General features: G+C 41.2%; 1 protein-coding gene across 1 annotated transcript in view; it reads right to left on the reverse strand.

Annotated features, from left to right (window-relative positions):
* Positions 1-1,445: 1,445 nt before the first annotated feature.
* The window catches only part of fnip1 (folliculin interacting protein 1), a gene marked incomplete at its 5' end in the record, with an annotated part of 35,977 nt that continues 22,946 nt past the window's right edge, over positions 1,446-14,476 (reverse strand). Inside the window, 10 exon segments of the mRNA XM_079247231.1 lie at positions 1,446-2,044; positions 2,232-2,347; positions 2,488-2,688; positions 2,815-2,980; positions 3,102-4,770; positions 5,444-5,613; positions 6,978-7,124; positions 11,117-11,202; positions 11,591-11,792; positions 13,025-13,160. Of these exon segments, the coding sequence (XP_079103357.1) occupies positions 1,966-2,044; positions 2,232-2,347; positions 2,488-2,688; positions 2,815-2,980; positions 3,102-4,770; positions 5,444-5,613; positions 6,978-7,124; positions 11,117-11,202; positions 11,591-11,792; positions 13,025-13,160 (2,972 nt within the window). The 3' untranslated portion in view covers positions 1,446-1,965.

A 14,476-nucleotide genomic window follows, 5' to 3' on the forward strand; every position in this document is an offset into this window, starting at 1 on the left:
AAGACATTCTGTACAAATACATGGAAACAGACTTGAGTATGTACAGTTTACACGAACCGTTACACGTACGGGTAACTAAATAACTTATTCATTGACAAATAGGGAAAAGCAGACGTATAAATCCATACATTTTAAACATAATGGCTGGCTTGTACAAAATATAGGCTGATGTAGCAGAGCATCTTTAATACGCATAAGCATGTATTTATAAACTTTAACAGCCAAATAAAAAAAATAAATAAAATAAAATAAAAAAAAAGATCTGAAGAAAAATGAAGCCACTTCTCAGTTAAGACTTGGATTATATTGAGGATGTGATTTGGATTAACAGACAAATGCTGTCCACAGGTTACAGTACCAGTTATTGCTGGTTTATTTAGCAACAGAAACTATATTATTTCCTTTTAGAATCTGAGCAGACTTGGGAATTTGTAACAAGATTCATATGCTTGCCACCTCCCCTTAAAATCGAGGTACATCTCCTGGTAAATTCATTTCTATGCTCTTGTCTACAACTCAGTGGTTCCTTACTGACTGACAATTTGATAGACATTTTATTTCTTTTTCATTTTTATGAAATTAAAAAAAAAAGAGAATAATTCAATTATATCCACTTTTTCTGTGGGAAATTCCATTTTACACCCAAATAGAAGCTGTGAAAGCAGCTAATCCTCTATTGTACACTCAGCAAATCGCACTTCCATGACATTGTTAAAATATCAGCCAGTGTCAAGAAACAAAAGAGAAACATAGCCTAAGTTAGTTTTTCCCCTTTTATATGTGTAAAACTGGAAAAAAAAAGTTTGAAAATAGTGTTAACAAGGACACGTACATCCACAATCCGTGCTCCTCTTTATGCAGCAAAAGTCGTAAACATCATACAAAGGTTGTGGAAGTATAAAAGTGTGAAAATACTTCAGCATTTTGGTTGTAAAATACACAGATGATGCAGGTTTTACCTTTTTCATCGTATAAAAGGGACCCTTTCTTGATCACAACGTATTGCAAAAAATATGTATTTCTTCCATTTTCATAAATTATTAAAATCTTCCCTTTTTCAAAGAACACAGCGTAGAGTCTGCACAGTCGACAAACTTCTGATGAAAACGTTTTACTGAGTTTACCTCAAGGTTTTCTCTGGGCCGGCTGAATCCTCTGCAGCCCATATGAACATCTGAGGTAGTGCGGTACCTATGATAAGCATGTCACTTTTAGCCATTTCAAAACCAGTTTGTTGAACTAAAAATCATGTTGAGCACTGATTACTCCCAAAAGGCCAAATGACATAAAAATTAAAAAGAGTCTTTTAAATCAGGCGGGCAACTCATTTAGCCAAACAACTGAAGGGTTTTTTTCTAAAGGGAAATTTGGCTTGTAAACAGAGACGTGAGAATAAACAAAAATGGCGATCTCTGGGATATTAACGTCAACATTAAGTTAAAAAAAAAAAAAAAAAAAAAAAAAAAAAAACTTCCCCCATTTCCACTGAAATGGAGTCTGTCACTTTTTACCACCAGGTTTTTGGATTGTACTGGAAAACTAGAAATAAAATCCAATGTTACCACACTGTAGGTCTGGTAAAGTGTTGATGTCCCCGTCCCCTCGGAAACATGAAAAAAGTCTTTGGCTTTTGTCGAGGACAAAAAAAACAATTAAAAATCCTCTTAAAAAAAGAAACATTCAGGTCATTTCAGAGATGTTGAGTCATCTGCAGAGCCTCGCTCTGTCTGTGGTCTCTACCGCCACCCAGTGGTGCAGCATCCACATCGCTCCTCAGCCACCAGCGGCGGTTCTGGTACGCGTCAGCTCCCCTTGCGGCTCTGGTCGGGGGGAATAAATTCCCAACTAGGCCAGGCAAGCAAGTCAGGAAACCTTGTCAGGGTTTAAAACCTGCATTGTGGACAGCTGTTTTCAGGGACCGGAAGCAGAAATCACTCGCTTCAGGACCTCAGTGTGGATGCAGTCTCATAGTAAAATCTGAGCAACGTAGGGCGAGTGAGTGCTGGCCACTGCAGCTAACAGGGGCAGGTCACTGGACTCAATTCTGCAAAGACAAAAAAAAAAAAAAAAAGCACAAATGAGGAAACGGTTAAAACAAACATTTATCGAGAATTCAACTAATTCAATTTTCAACTCAGTTTTTCCTTTTAATGAAAACTGTTTAGCTGAGAAAGTGTTTGGTAAATTATAACCAAAAGCTTTGCTGATGTTAAAGTAAAGAAACTCCTTACCCTAAAACCATGCTCAGTTCTTTCACATGGACTCTCGTCTGACCTTTAAGATACTCAGACAGCATCTTGCTCTTAAAGTAGATCTCCTGCAGTCGATCCTCAAGGTGCATTATACACTAAAAACAACAGATAAATAAGGATTACTAAAAATACCTGTAGGAGTATTTACAGTGTTAGTTTATACCGGCATGTTATTAGCTATTAAACTACTCCAAATATTTAAGCATAACACTAGAAAGGCAGAGTTGCTACATACAAAGTTGGGCGACAGGCTGAGTTTATAGAGCTGGTGCGTGGACTGCAATAAGCTGGAGACCAGGTTGGACACCAGGACTTCTTTCCCCAGCTTGTTTACGTCTGTGGCTCGTCTCTGACTGCTGGCCACCTGCACTGTCCACTTGTCTGTATCTGCTACAATGCAGACGGCCTCGGCGATGGGCTCATCCAAGACTGGATGCTGCAGAGAACAAAGATGTATTTCTGAATGAATGAACTCTACTTGTTTTGTTGGGACTGAACTTACAGAATATATATGCTAGAGTGGATGTGATGTAAAATGAAAACAGCTTTTTATGTCCTTTACCTGAACAGCATGGGTTAATTCAGTCATGAGACTCTGCCGTAGCTTCTCATCACTGGGCATCCCATGCAGTACAAAGTCTGGCACGTAGGTGGGGCAATAGCCCCCGAAGAGGGATCGGCCAAAGTTAGCAATGCTCGGCTTAGAGAAGTTCTCCACCAACTTTGACCTGCAGATAAGACATTTTATATTTTTATAAAACTGATTTCATAGTTTTTTTTTTTTTCACACTTTAAAGCAGTGTTCCTACAACTGGATGTAGATGTTGTGTCTACACATCATCTACTCACCCAGGGAAAGGAACCAGCACTTCCTCCTGCCAGTCCTCAGTCTCTTCACTCTCACTGTCCCCCAACGCGCTGTCCGAGCTCTCATTGCGTGGTATTTCCCAGTCGTTGACAGGCACCACCATGCACTTTTGGTCCTTGTTGCTGTTGCCGCCTCCACTGTGGTGAGCAGGGACAGACATAATATCCTTGTCCTGCTCAGCAGGCCAGCTCCTGCAGCAGCAGGCGTCAGAGGAATCTGTCGAGCCACATCTGCACCTCCTTCGACAATCTGACGTCTCGTTGCCTCTCCTGCTGGACCCTAAATCCATGCTTCCAGAGCCGAAACACACGCCTAATCCCTGAGCCTTTACCGCACTCTGAAAACTGTGCATATCGTCTGTGGTGTTGGCTTCCTGTTTGGCCACATCGTCCATAGTCCTGGTCTCCACAGCATTCTCATCACTGAGATACTCGTCAAAATGATCCTCACAGTTCAGGTTCCACTGAGGCATCTTGCTGGATACCCGCTGCAGAGCTGGAGCTGCCTTGGTCTGTTTGGTTTGGTCCTCTGACATACTGGTATTGCTGGTCTTTGAATGTGCTGCTCTCTGTAGATGATACTGCTGCTCCTGATGATGTTGATGCTGCTGATGCAGTAGCTGCAAGTGAAGCGGATGTTTGTCCTTGAGGTGTTTCTTGTGCTTCTTGATTTCCTCCTCCACCTTCCTTCTGCGGCTTTCCGTGTCCGACTCTGGAGACATGGAGTCTCCAATAAGGAAAGTGACTTTAGTTGCTGGCGGTTCGTCCTCTGAAGAGATCAAAGCCATGGGCCTTGTCACAGCGTTTCCTGATATAACCGGTAGTGGCGCGGCACAAACCAAATTCTTATCTGGGGGCTTTTTCTCCAAAGGAGTTCCCAAAGGCCGATGAGCCAACACTTTCGTGGATTGGTTTCCACCTGCACCATCCTCCCTGGCCTCAACTCCAGGACTTTTACTGTCTGTGATGACAGGAGCTAGACATGGGCTTGAGGCAAAGGTTGTGGGTATGGATGTAGCAACAGCTTTCAGGTCAACCTTGGTCTCTGCATCCGGCACACAGACCTGCTCCCTCAGTGAGGCTGAGCCAAGTCGGACCTCAGAGACCAGAGCGCTGCTAGACTGCCGGCGCAGCTCCCTGGCTTCTGCCACTTCTGCAGTCCTGATTGTTCCCACATTAGGCCCCAACTGAAGCACACTGCTTCTGGACCCTTGACTCTCACTGCTGTCGTCCTCATCTTCTTCATCCTCATCTTCCTCTTTAGGTGGTTCAACCGAACCGCGCTCCATCTCAGTGTCTGTGTACGTGCTGCTTTGGAGGCTGTTGTCAGACCGGTAGCTGCTGTCTTCAGCCTCGGTCTGCTGACTGTGGGCCCCTTGGGACAGGTAGTCTCCAGTGGGTTTATGGACAGTAACTACGACATAGTCCGATTCCTCCACCTCTCCCTTCCTGAGGGAGGTGGTGATGAGGGAACCAGGCATGACAATAGCCTCATCTTCAGCACTGTCCAGCATGTGAGTCTCCAGCAGCTCTGAGCAGCGAATGAAGTAGGTGAGAACGTAGAGGAGTCTCTGGACCAGCTCCTGTTTTCGGCCAACCAACACCGTTCTCGACAGCCGCACCGGCGACCCAATGGCACCGTAAAGGTCCCCTACAAGCATAGAGAGATTCTAAATAAATAACACAGTAAAATATGATTTCTATTACATCAAATTGATTACTATTTATTTAGACTTTTACATTTTTTACTCATTTTTATTTTGAGGCTTGTTTAGCAGGTTGTACTTTTTAATCAGTTCCGTTTTGACGATCGATTCTTTGCCTAACACGCCGTGCAGTTCCCAGTTGTGAACAATAGATGTCCCCATTAACTCACTTTTTCAACATTTGAACTGAGCTTCATGGACATGACCCTATGTCTCTGTTTTCAGAACATTACTTTCTATAAGAATCTTTAAATCAAGATCTGTCAAGTCAATCACATTTTAACAAATGAGCAAAATACATTACCAGAAAGGCAACTCTGGATTTCCATAAGTGCAGCTGAAAACCAAATTTTAAAAATTGCTGATGTTCATAATCAATCACCTAAACATTGTTATTGTCATTATTGGGTGATTACTTCTGCATTTCAAAACAGCTCATTGATCACGTCTCAGATGTTCACTTGAAAAGATTTAATGTTTGAACAGAAATAAAAACAGTTCACAGAAAGACCCAAGACTTGATAAACTTTTCATGCAGAGAAGATGGTCTAGGTGTTGGAATTAACGATGTGCCAAACAGAAGTTTTATACAGAAGCTATTCTGTGTGGTAGCCTCACCAAGCTGTGCCCAGAGAGGGTTGTAGGGATGTGTCTTTGCCAGCATGTCAACGCTCTGGGAGGAGTGTTTCTCAAGGAAGATCTTAATTGGAGGCTGCCCATTGGGCATGACGGTGGGCACCCAGGCCAGATGATTGGTCAGGATGGCTGTCAATAGTGCAGGGAGGAATCTGGGAAAAAATAGATACATGGTGTTCAGCAGAGAAAAACAGGAATTCCTAAAATTGAAATCCTTACTGGTTACCATCCATCAGATGACTTTATTTCCTTGTTTAACTCCTGATCTGGTTTCTTAATGTCAAATACGCTTTCACTACATAAAAAAGCTCAAGTCAAACGTTTTCTTTCTGAAAAACGAATCACATTTATACACAACTAAACCACTCATACACATACATACTATTAACATGATACACTTCTCAGTTCTGACCACAAGTGTCTACTTCCCTTCCTGTCTCATGACTCAACTAAGTAATGGGAGTCTGGTTTCATCACATGCCAAAACACAATGCTGCTATCGCAAGCATCAGTCATGGGAACACTGATATGTCTCACACAAGACATCATGTGATACGGTACAACTAATGGTTCCCATGGAAACATGAAGCTTCACTGTGTCACAACAACATATATTCACATAGTTGAAACATGTGAACCAGTGTTGGTCCTGAGTAAAATATGAGGTGGGAAAGGAAAAAGGAATTGTTACCAAGGAGATGCATTTACTATCCACATCTTTTATTTAACAGCATAAAGGGAGTAACAACATGCAGAGATAGAGATTGGGATATGGACACTTCTCAATTATACATTTTTTTTTAAAAAAAAACAGATTTTAAATTGTTTACAAATGTTATCTTACGTGGACAATTGTACTGAACTTTCAATGTTAGTGAGTGATCAGTGATGGAATCTTAGCAGCAACTGCAGTTTTTACAAATGATTAAAAACTCCAACTCAGAAAAAAACAAATATCTTAAAGATATAACAATTAAATAGATGTAATAATCCAGTTCTATATCATGAATGCAACTTCAACCAATTGCTGGGTGCCATGTTCAATGCAGGCCTTGCTACCAATTCATATATGTACAATTAGCAGTAGTTTGGCATGGCTTTGTAATGTCAACAATAAGCAGTTCGAGACAGGCGGGGATTTTCTCCTTCACAGTTCCTTTTGAGGCAGACAAATAAACGCAAAGAGGGTGAAGCAGTTGCAGTGTGAATGTCAGCAAATGGGTTATTGAGTGTAAGAAAAGGGGGTTGTGGGGGGGGAGGGGGAGAAAACAGTGTGTGAGTTTACATGTGTTTCTCTATTGATAAGCTTGTCACTGAAGTACAAGCCAACAAAGATTAGGAAAGAGTGTGTATGCGAAATATTTCTCATCTTTTCAAGAAGGGTGTAAAGTATAGTTTACAAGCACTGAAACATGTGAAAATCCCAGACTAGAAAACCATCTAAAACCTTCAGCATTTCTGCGGCATTTCTAGAAATTGATCGAGAAGCTGGTGTTAGCATGAGTAGACACTCAACTGGTTCTTGGAGGCCTGCTCCATCAGTAGGGAAAGCTCCCTCATGAAGTGACCGCAGAGCTGGTTTTTCTCTGATGCTCCGGACATCATAGCCAACCAGACAGGCTCGGCCACGCGGGGCATTGTGTAGAGGTCGCAGATGGTCATCCTGGAGATGAGGTATGGTGAAAGGGGGAGGGATGAAAGCAGGAGAGGGAATGGAAAGAGAAAATAAAAGGGTTTGAGGGGGGAAAAAAGAGAAAACAGACAGAGAGAGAGAACAGACACGTTATTGTCTCTCAGGGCAAAACAAAGGAGATCTCAGTTCAGAGATTTGCTGTCTGCTGTGAGGCCACCATGGGAGACCCTCATTGTGTGTCTTTGTGTCTGTTTGTATCAAGTCTGACTAACTTGCATGCTCACACACGCATACACAACCCTGTATCTTGGTATGTACAGTGTTTGTGTGCATGCATATCTGTATATGGCTCAGCTGGGGCATTTGTCCATTGACAAGGACTGGAGTTTCCATGGAAAGTGGGGTGTTGGTGAGCGAGTCCCGGCCAGTGGCCAAGCTTTCACATGGGAAAAGAAGGAAATCTCTGCGGCCTAACCAATGTGGATCATCTCTGAAACTTATAAAATGCAGTTACTGGCTTTGAAAATGCAAAGCTGTGCAGATTATTAGAAGAAACGGTCTGACACGTCGACCTTGCAATCTGCTAACGCTACAAGATTCAATCAGCTGCCATCAAGCCTGGTGATCAGTCACAAGACTTCCAGGACATGTTGATAACTTCTCAAAACCAGGGGCTGATTGGTTTCATCTTTTTTTTTTTTAAGCTGCAGATATCATGCTGTAAACAACCCATAACTGCTTCCAACCTCTGACCCATAAAGAAGGAAATGTAATGAGAGATAAGAGCATGCAGCATGCTGAGAGAAAACGCAGGTGTCACACAGTGTAAGTGACCTTCACAAGTCCAACATTAAAGGTATTAAGCTATTTTAGGATCATATATTTTTACAACATTGCATTTTTTTTTTGGCTTCATAGGAAATAAAAAAAAAAAAAAAAAAAGCAGAACAAACTTCTTGAGCATTACAGTAAAGCTGTTGCAAGGTTAACAGCACAGTTTTTTGTAGCACAACCCTCAACCTGCCCAAGCAGGATTAAATGTCAGTAAAGTGACATTTAAGAGCACAGACGCTGGTATTGTTACACCTTCAGTCCCATGAATGATTCAACTTCAGAAACAATTAATATTAAAAGGAAACAACTACACTTTGTTAACCTTTCATTCGTTTGCCAATGCAGGTCTGTGTGTCAAGATCAAGTCAAAATTCAGCATTACGGCAAAATTTACAGCACAACGTATCTTTTTAATCATATTTCATGAATCAAAGACAAAAACAGAAACAGGCAGCTAAAGCATAAATCAGCAATAATGATCTGAGATGCAACTTGTCATGACTGTCATCCTCTTTACGTTGAAGGGATATGATCTGTTATTCCAACTGCAGCATCATGTAACCCAGCAACGCATCACTCATTCCTGTATTATGAACTGCTTGACTTATCTGTGACTTTTTTAGCTCCCCCTCCTTTGATCCCATCATTGTGAGGAGGTCTGAGGCCGAGCCAGAACTATTTAGTCTCAGTTTCTCTGCCGCAGCTGTTCAGGTCAACTTTAAAAACACCCAAAGTCTGATGTGCAATTAAAGTGATGCGTCAGGCTGAGGGGTTGGATTAAATTACTTCACTATGGAGGGCAACATTTCTGACCTGGTTTATGGCATATGCTTTTACTACGTGCAGTTTCATAAGACAATTTGAAGAGCATTCATTATCAATTCTACTTGTATCCTTACTTTTCAAGACGATGTAGACTGTCTAATAAAAAAATAAATCTTTTCTATTATTAGCTGCAACGAGAAAACTCAAACTGTAGCCAAACTGCACAGGGTCCATTTGAAGACCTGTTTGCAAGCTTTTCATTTCAGCTCACTTAAAGTCAACTTCAACCACTTTACAAACGATAAGTGTGTGAGTCAGTGTGCTTTACAGAAAGAAAACTGTTCTTTTTTTTTTATGTATATGTGGTTAAAAGGGAATTGGTTCAAATGTGGCGTCTGAGGTTTTCCCTCAGAACACCCAGTTTCACACTAAGAGCAAGTACGAGCGTTCCCCCAACGTAGGCTGGTGTGACTTATGTACACATGCCTCTGTTAAGTGCACAGCTTATCTTTGCCAGATTGTGTGTGTGCCCACCCTCTGACTACGTCAAAGCCACATCAGCATGGAGGAATGTTTTCCAGTTTCCTCCTGTAATGTTCCATGAAGTCAAAACCTCTAAGTGACAAAGGTGGCTAATATATATATATATATATATATATATATATATATATATATATATATATAGCTGCTGTCTGGAGGTGAGATTTTACAAATATTTTGTCAATCCCGGGCACTGCTGCTCTTCCTGCTGGCACTACCATACTGTTCACTATTCTGGTGCTTGCTTGTGACCAGTGTATGAGGTAGATAGGGTTGCCACTCAGAGGTCTTGGGTTGCTGAGGCCAGGTGTCAACAGACATATGACTGCAGCAATGCTTAGACCTCAAAAAGGGAACTGCCTGCCAGCATGTGTGTGGCAAGTGAAAGTAGAACTGGACACACTCATCCTCTCGTACTTTCAAAGGTTTGTGTGTTTTATGAGCACTTAACAGTGATACAACTCTGGCAGGCATGTCTCCTCCATACAGACACACACATACACACAATCATGCAGCCTAATAAGTATAAATTTATGACTTCATAAATCATGTCACCACAAATAAAGACTAAACCTTTCTTGGAACTGATGTTTCTCAAAGGCTGAATAAAAACACCCTCTTTGCATACTGTCGATGTTTGAAATGCATAATGAAAATTAAATAAAAAAGAAAGAACATCCAGCATGCTCTGCAGTATTAATTTAATGGTAACCTCAGGTAGGGAACACAGCACTATCCACTGACTACTGCTGCACAAAGTGCTGAACATAAATTAAAATAATGAAAAATTAAGCAATAAAACAATAAAAACATAAAACAATAAAACCAGTAAAAACAATAATAAAAAAAAATACAATAAAAACAATACAAGCAGCAAAAGCAAACTCTTACTGGGTAAACTACCAATGAAAACAGGTGATTTAAAAGAGTGATTTAATCAGAGTACAATTACAAGAATAACCAATCATCTCCATTTTATGCAGCGTCTTTCTCATTCTTGCATCTTCCTAGTATGTTAATGTAATGCAACAATTGCCAGTTGATGACAATATATACAGCCCTTATAACAATTTCTAGATTAAATGATGTCAATATATAAGTGTTTTCTTTTTTCCTAGCTGAGGAATCTTCAATACGTTTGATTAGAAAGCTTAAAAACTTTAAAACCAGTCATTTTAGTTTGGACAGAAAGATATGTGTGCAATATCTCTAGTTCTTTAAAGTTAACACCACAATATAAATGATGCAGGATAAACCTGTCAGCTACTTCACAGAAGTTTGGGAACTGAATCAGATCTGGGTTAATTCTAAGATTTGTGAAGTGAAAAGTGTTTTTAATTGAAAAAAAAAAATGCATGTGAAAGATGTGGTACCTGACGTCTTTCAAGATGCGTAATAAAGTTACTTTCATGCTTGTTTTTCCAGCTTCTTATCCCTGCGCAGCAGCTATGTGTCAATATTTACACGTCTTTTACTACCTGCAAAATGACACATGCCACTCTGTGTCATATCCTGCCTACAGATGACACAAAATCCTAATACTGCGACACAGAAGAATAATATTATTTAGGTACTGCATTCTTTCCCTGTGCACACAGTGTCTAAATTAGACATCTTTTCCAGAGTTTCCATGATGTGGGGACTTTGCTTTGTACCCAGGCAGAGAAAAAGTGGCTGGTTACAGTACATAGAAACTTAACAACAAGGCTGGCTTCGGTAAGTGGGACAGTTTGAAAAAAAATGTAGTGGAAGGAAAGTGACCAGTGTGGTTACAGGAAGCTGTGACTGATCAAGGTTGACAGATTGATTTCCATTAGAAGAACGAGAGAAAAGAAAACCACGCAGATGCATTTCTAAGAGTGAATTTTGAGTTGCTGCCCAACCTGAACTCGTTGAGCCCATCCACCATTCGGCTGTAAGCCAAAGCTCTCTGGCTGGCATCAGCTGACCGCCGACTCATCTTCATAGCCTTGAGAGTGACACAACACACATGCACTTTTAGATATTTGGCACTGAAGCTGTCAAACAAAGGAATTTGTGAGGGAGGAGGGTTGGAAAGCCCAAATTGAGGGCAAAACTGGAAGCGATCCAGAGCTGGACAGTACCAACAACAGACACCAGAAACGGAACCACAAATATACAAAGTATGACGACTGACTGCTCGACTGAACAGTAACACACATTACAACAGCAGAGGGCAAAAGGTTCGCTTTTTTTTTGTTTGTTTTTAATGTTAATGCTAAACAGAGTACATTTTACTGCAGGTTTGTCTTTAATGTGCAAAAAAAACATACAAGTGATTAAAAGCACTAAATGAAGATAGATTTGAAAAAAAGAAATTAAAGCAAAGTATTTACCTGCTCAATGGCGCCCTTAAGTTTGTTCATGTGACTTTCAAACAGAGGGAAGTGTGAGAAGAAGAAATCTTGGAAGCGGCTGTTCTCCTCGAGGTTGGAGGACAAGGTGAAAATGACTCCAATGGCGATCTTCTTCTTCCGGGTGACGCCGAGGCTGGGACCCCCGCTTTCGTCAGACATGTTGAAGCTCTCCTCTACTGACCTGATTGGAGCAGCAACAACAGAAGCAGAAATAAGGATGCAAAAACCTTGATAAACAAATCTGAACCCCATCAAACTCCAAATACCAAGTTTAAAGTTAATTTACTGCACTTTTGCGGCACTTAAGAGCTCTAAGTGGAAAAAAATAACTTGGAGCATCTGCTCAGCAGAAAATATGAACAGTTTTAATCTTAGCTTCTTTTATTCTTGCAGCCTGTAAACACGCTGCTTAAGTGTAGCTGAACTGGAGGATTAGCGCTGTCAGAGACCGACAGCTGGGTTTACAGTAACAGGCCAACACAGCATCCTGTCTAGTCGCAGCATTGTGTGTTTGGGAGCAGATATTAGCACATAGTTGCAGTGTGTGTCATTTTCCCAACTGCCTGCAGGATTTCTGAGGAAGTCCTTGCAGGATGAACTTTACAAAAGCCAGACGGAGGCCCTAATCAGGGAAGAAATAAAGCAGGAAGTCTGACTGACTGACTAAAGTTGTCTTTACAGCACTACATTTCCCATATGTGATTTTGCAGGTGTTTTAGCACTGACCAATGAATCCATTCATTTAGAAGGCTGATTACTAATAAATAAATAATTCAATAATCAACTATCCTGATAACCACTTAATTGTTATGGTAAACATTCAAGCTTAACTGCCAATGATGTTTCAATCAGTTAAAACACAGTTTTTCTGTGTTGTTTTTAATAAACTTCAAACATTTCTGCTTCTACAGACATCACAAGAGATGCTTTTTTTTTTTTTTTTTTTAAAAACCCTAGACGGTATGGTTACATGAAATTAAAAAAACATGCAAATATTTGAGTATTGCGATAGTAATCATTCAATGCGTAACACTAATCGCAGTCTCACTAATAAAGGCTGCATTCCACTGCATGTCTGGATGCTGGTTAGTTGTAAACATGCACAAAAGCAAAAGTTCCTTTAACTGGAATGCAGGCCTCCTTAATAAACACAGGCTTGTTTTATTTTAAGTTTAAATTTCTTTACAATGTTGATTCTGCACCAATGCTACATTTTTAATACAACATTGAGCCCTACTATATTTACGAATCAATAATCTTTTCCAACGCATCAGTTACAAGAATATTCATCAACATTTGCTTGACTTGTGCAACTTCCTTTCTACGACCATTTCTCATTTGCTCTCTTTCATTTGCATGCACTTCCAGTTTTCAGAAATGGTTTTTTTGAAAGGTGTGCATGCATCTTCTCACCATCGAGGGAAGACGCCATTCTCCAGGCTGGTGGTTTGACTGCGGAGCCATCGGCGCTGGTAGCTGGAGGCACAGCTACTGGTCAAGGAGGAGCCGGGGGATGGGAAGGGGGTTATCAACAGGCTGCTCAGAGAGGCTAAAAAGACACACGAAGGGGAAGGAAGGAGAGCACAAGAGGGCAGAAAGGAGGAGGAAAAAGACAAATGAAGACAGTAGATGGGACACAGAATGGAGCAGGGAACAGATGGAGGGAGTGGTGGGAGACAAGAAAAGGACAAGAGTGAGTCAGACAGCAAGTATGTAGGGTTATTCATTCTCAATGGCACACACAAAAACTGAGCTCAGAGTAAAGGACAATAAACGATGTTATTAAGACAGAAAAAAAACCCACTTAGGAAAAGTGCAAAAAGCATAAATCACTCAAAATAAACACCTACAGTCCTCCTTTCACTTTTCCCTGAAACACAGTCTAAACACTGAACAGTTTTCAAATCTAACTTAATACAAGCTACTCTGCAGTAGCATGTAACAGCTGGTGGGCCATCCGGTTTTTCATTGGCATTGACATGACAACATATTATATATACAAAAAAAAAACCACACGATTGTAGGCCCCTCAACCAAGACAGGTACTCATCCATAACTATGTGAACCATGTAGACCAGGGATGTCCAGCTCTGGTCCTCGACAGCCAAAATCCTGCAGGTTTTCCATGTATCCCTGCTCCAATACACCTGCCTCAAACTAATCACTCAGAACTTCATTGGTTGTTGGATCCGTTTAATGGAAGCCAGAGGTGTTAGAGCAGGAATACATCGAAAACCTGCAGGAGGGCAGCCCTCAAGGACTGACCATGGGTCTCCCTGATACAGACGGCGTTTAACATGTGCCTGTGTACGCACTGACAACCTCTGGAAATAAATAAATAGTCAAAAAGCAGCCAGAGAGAAACTGCAGAAGGATGTGTATGCAAGGATGACTGTGGAGACAAACACGTCCTGCACAAACACAGTGGGAGGTGGAGGAAAGACGAGAGGACCAGGCTTAAATTAGAAGCTCATTTACTAGTAGCGGGTTTTGAGAGTGGTTATATTTAATCTCCTGCATGTGACCGGTGTTTGAGTGTTTGGGCAGAAAACGGAATGCCAGTCACGCCAACAGGACATGGTGCTTGTAGAGGAGGGGGGGGGGGGGTGGGCAGAGCTGGGGATGTCAGTTTCCACCAGACAAAGTTTCCGAGCGCTCAGATCCTGTCTGAACATCTTACACCTGTCTGTCTTGACGTAATAATGCTTCAAGGACTTTTCTCCTTTTCTTAAACGTCTCTGATCCCTTCCAGCCTTGAGAGGGAACACCTGGAAGTCATTTCCATGACAGGCAGACTAAGCATGCATCTATAAAGCTGCAACTGAAACAGTTACTGGTGCTTTCATAACAAGTCTTGCCCGTAAT

This window comes from Telmatherina bonti, assembly GCF_933228915.1.
Source record: "Telmatherina bonti genome assembly, chromosome: 10".
Taxonomy (NCBI): domain Eukaryota; kingdom Metazoa; phylum Chordata; class Actinopteri; order Atheriniformes; family Telmatherinidae; genus Telmatherina; species Telmatherina bonti.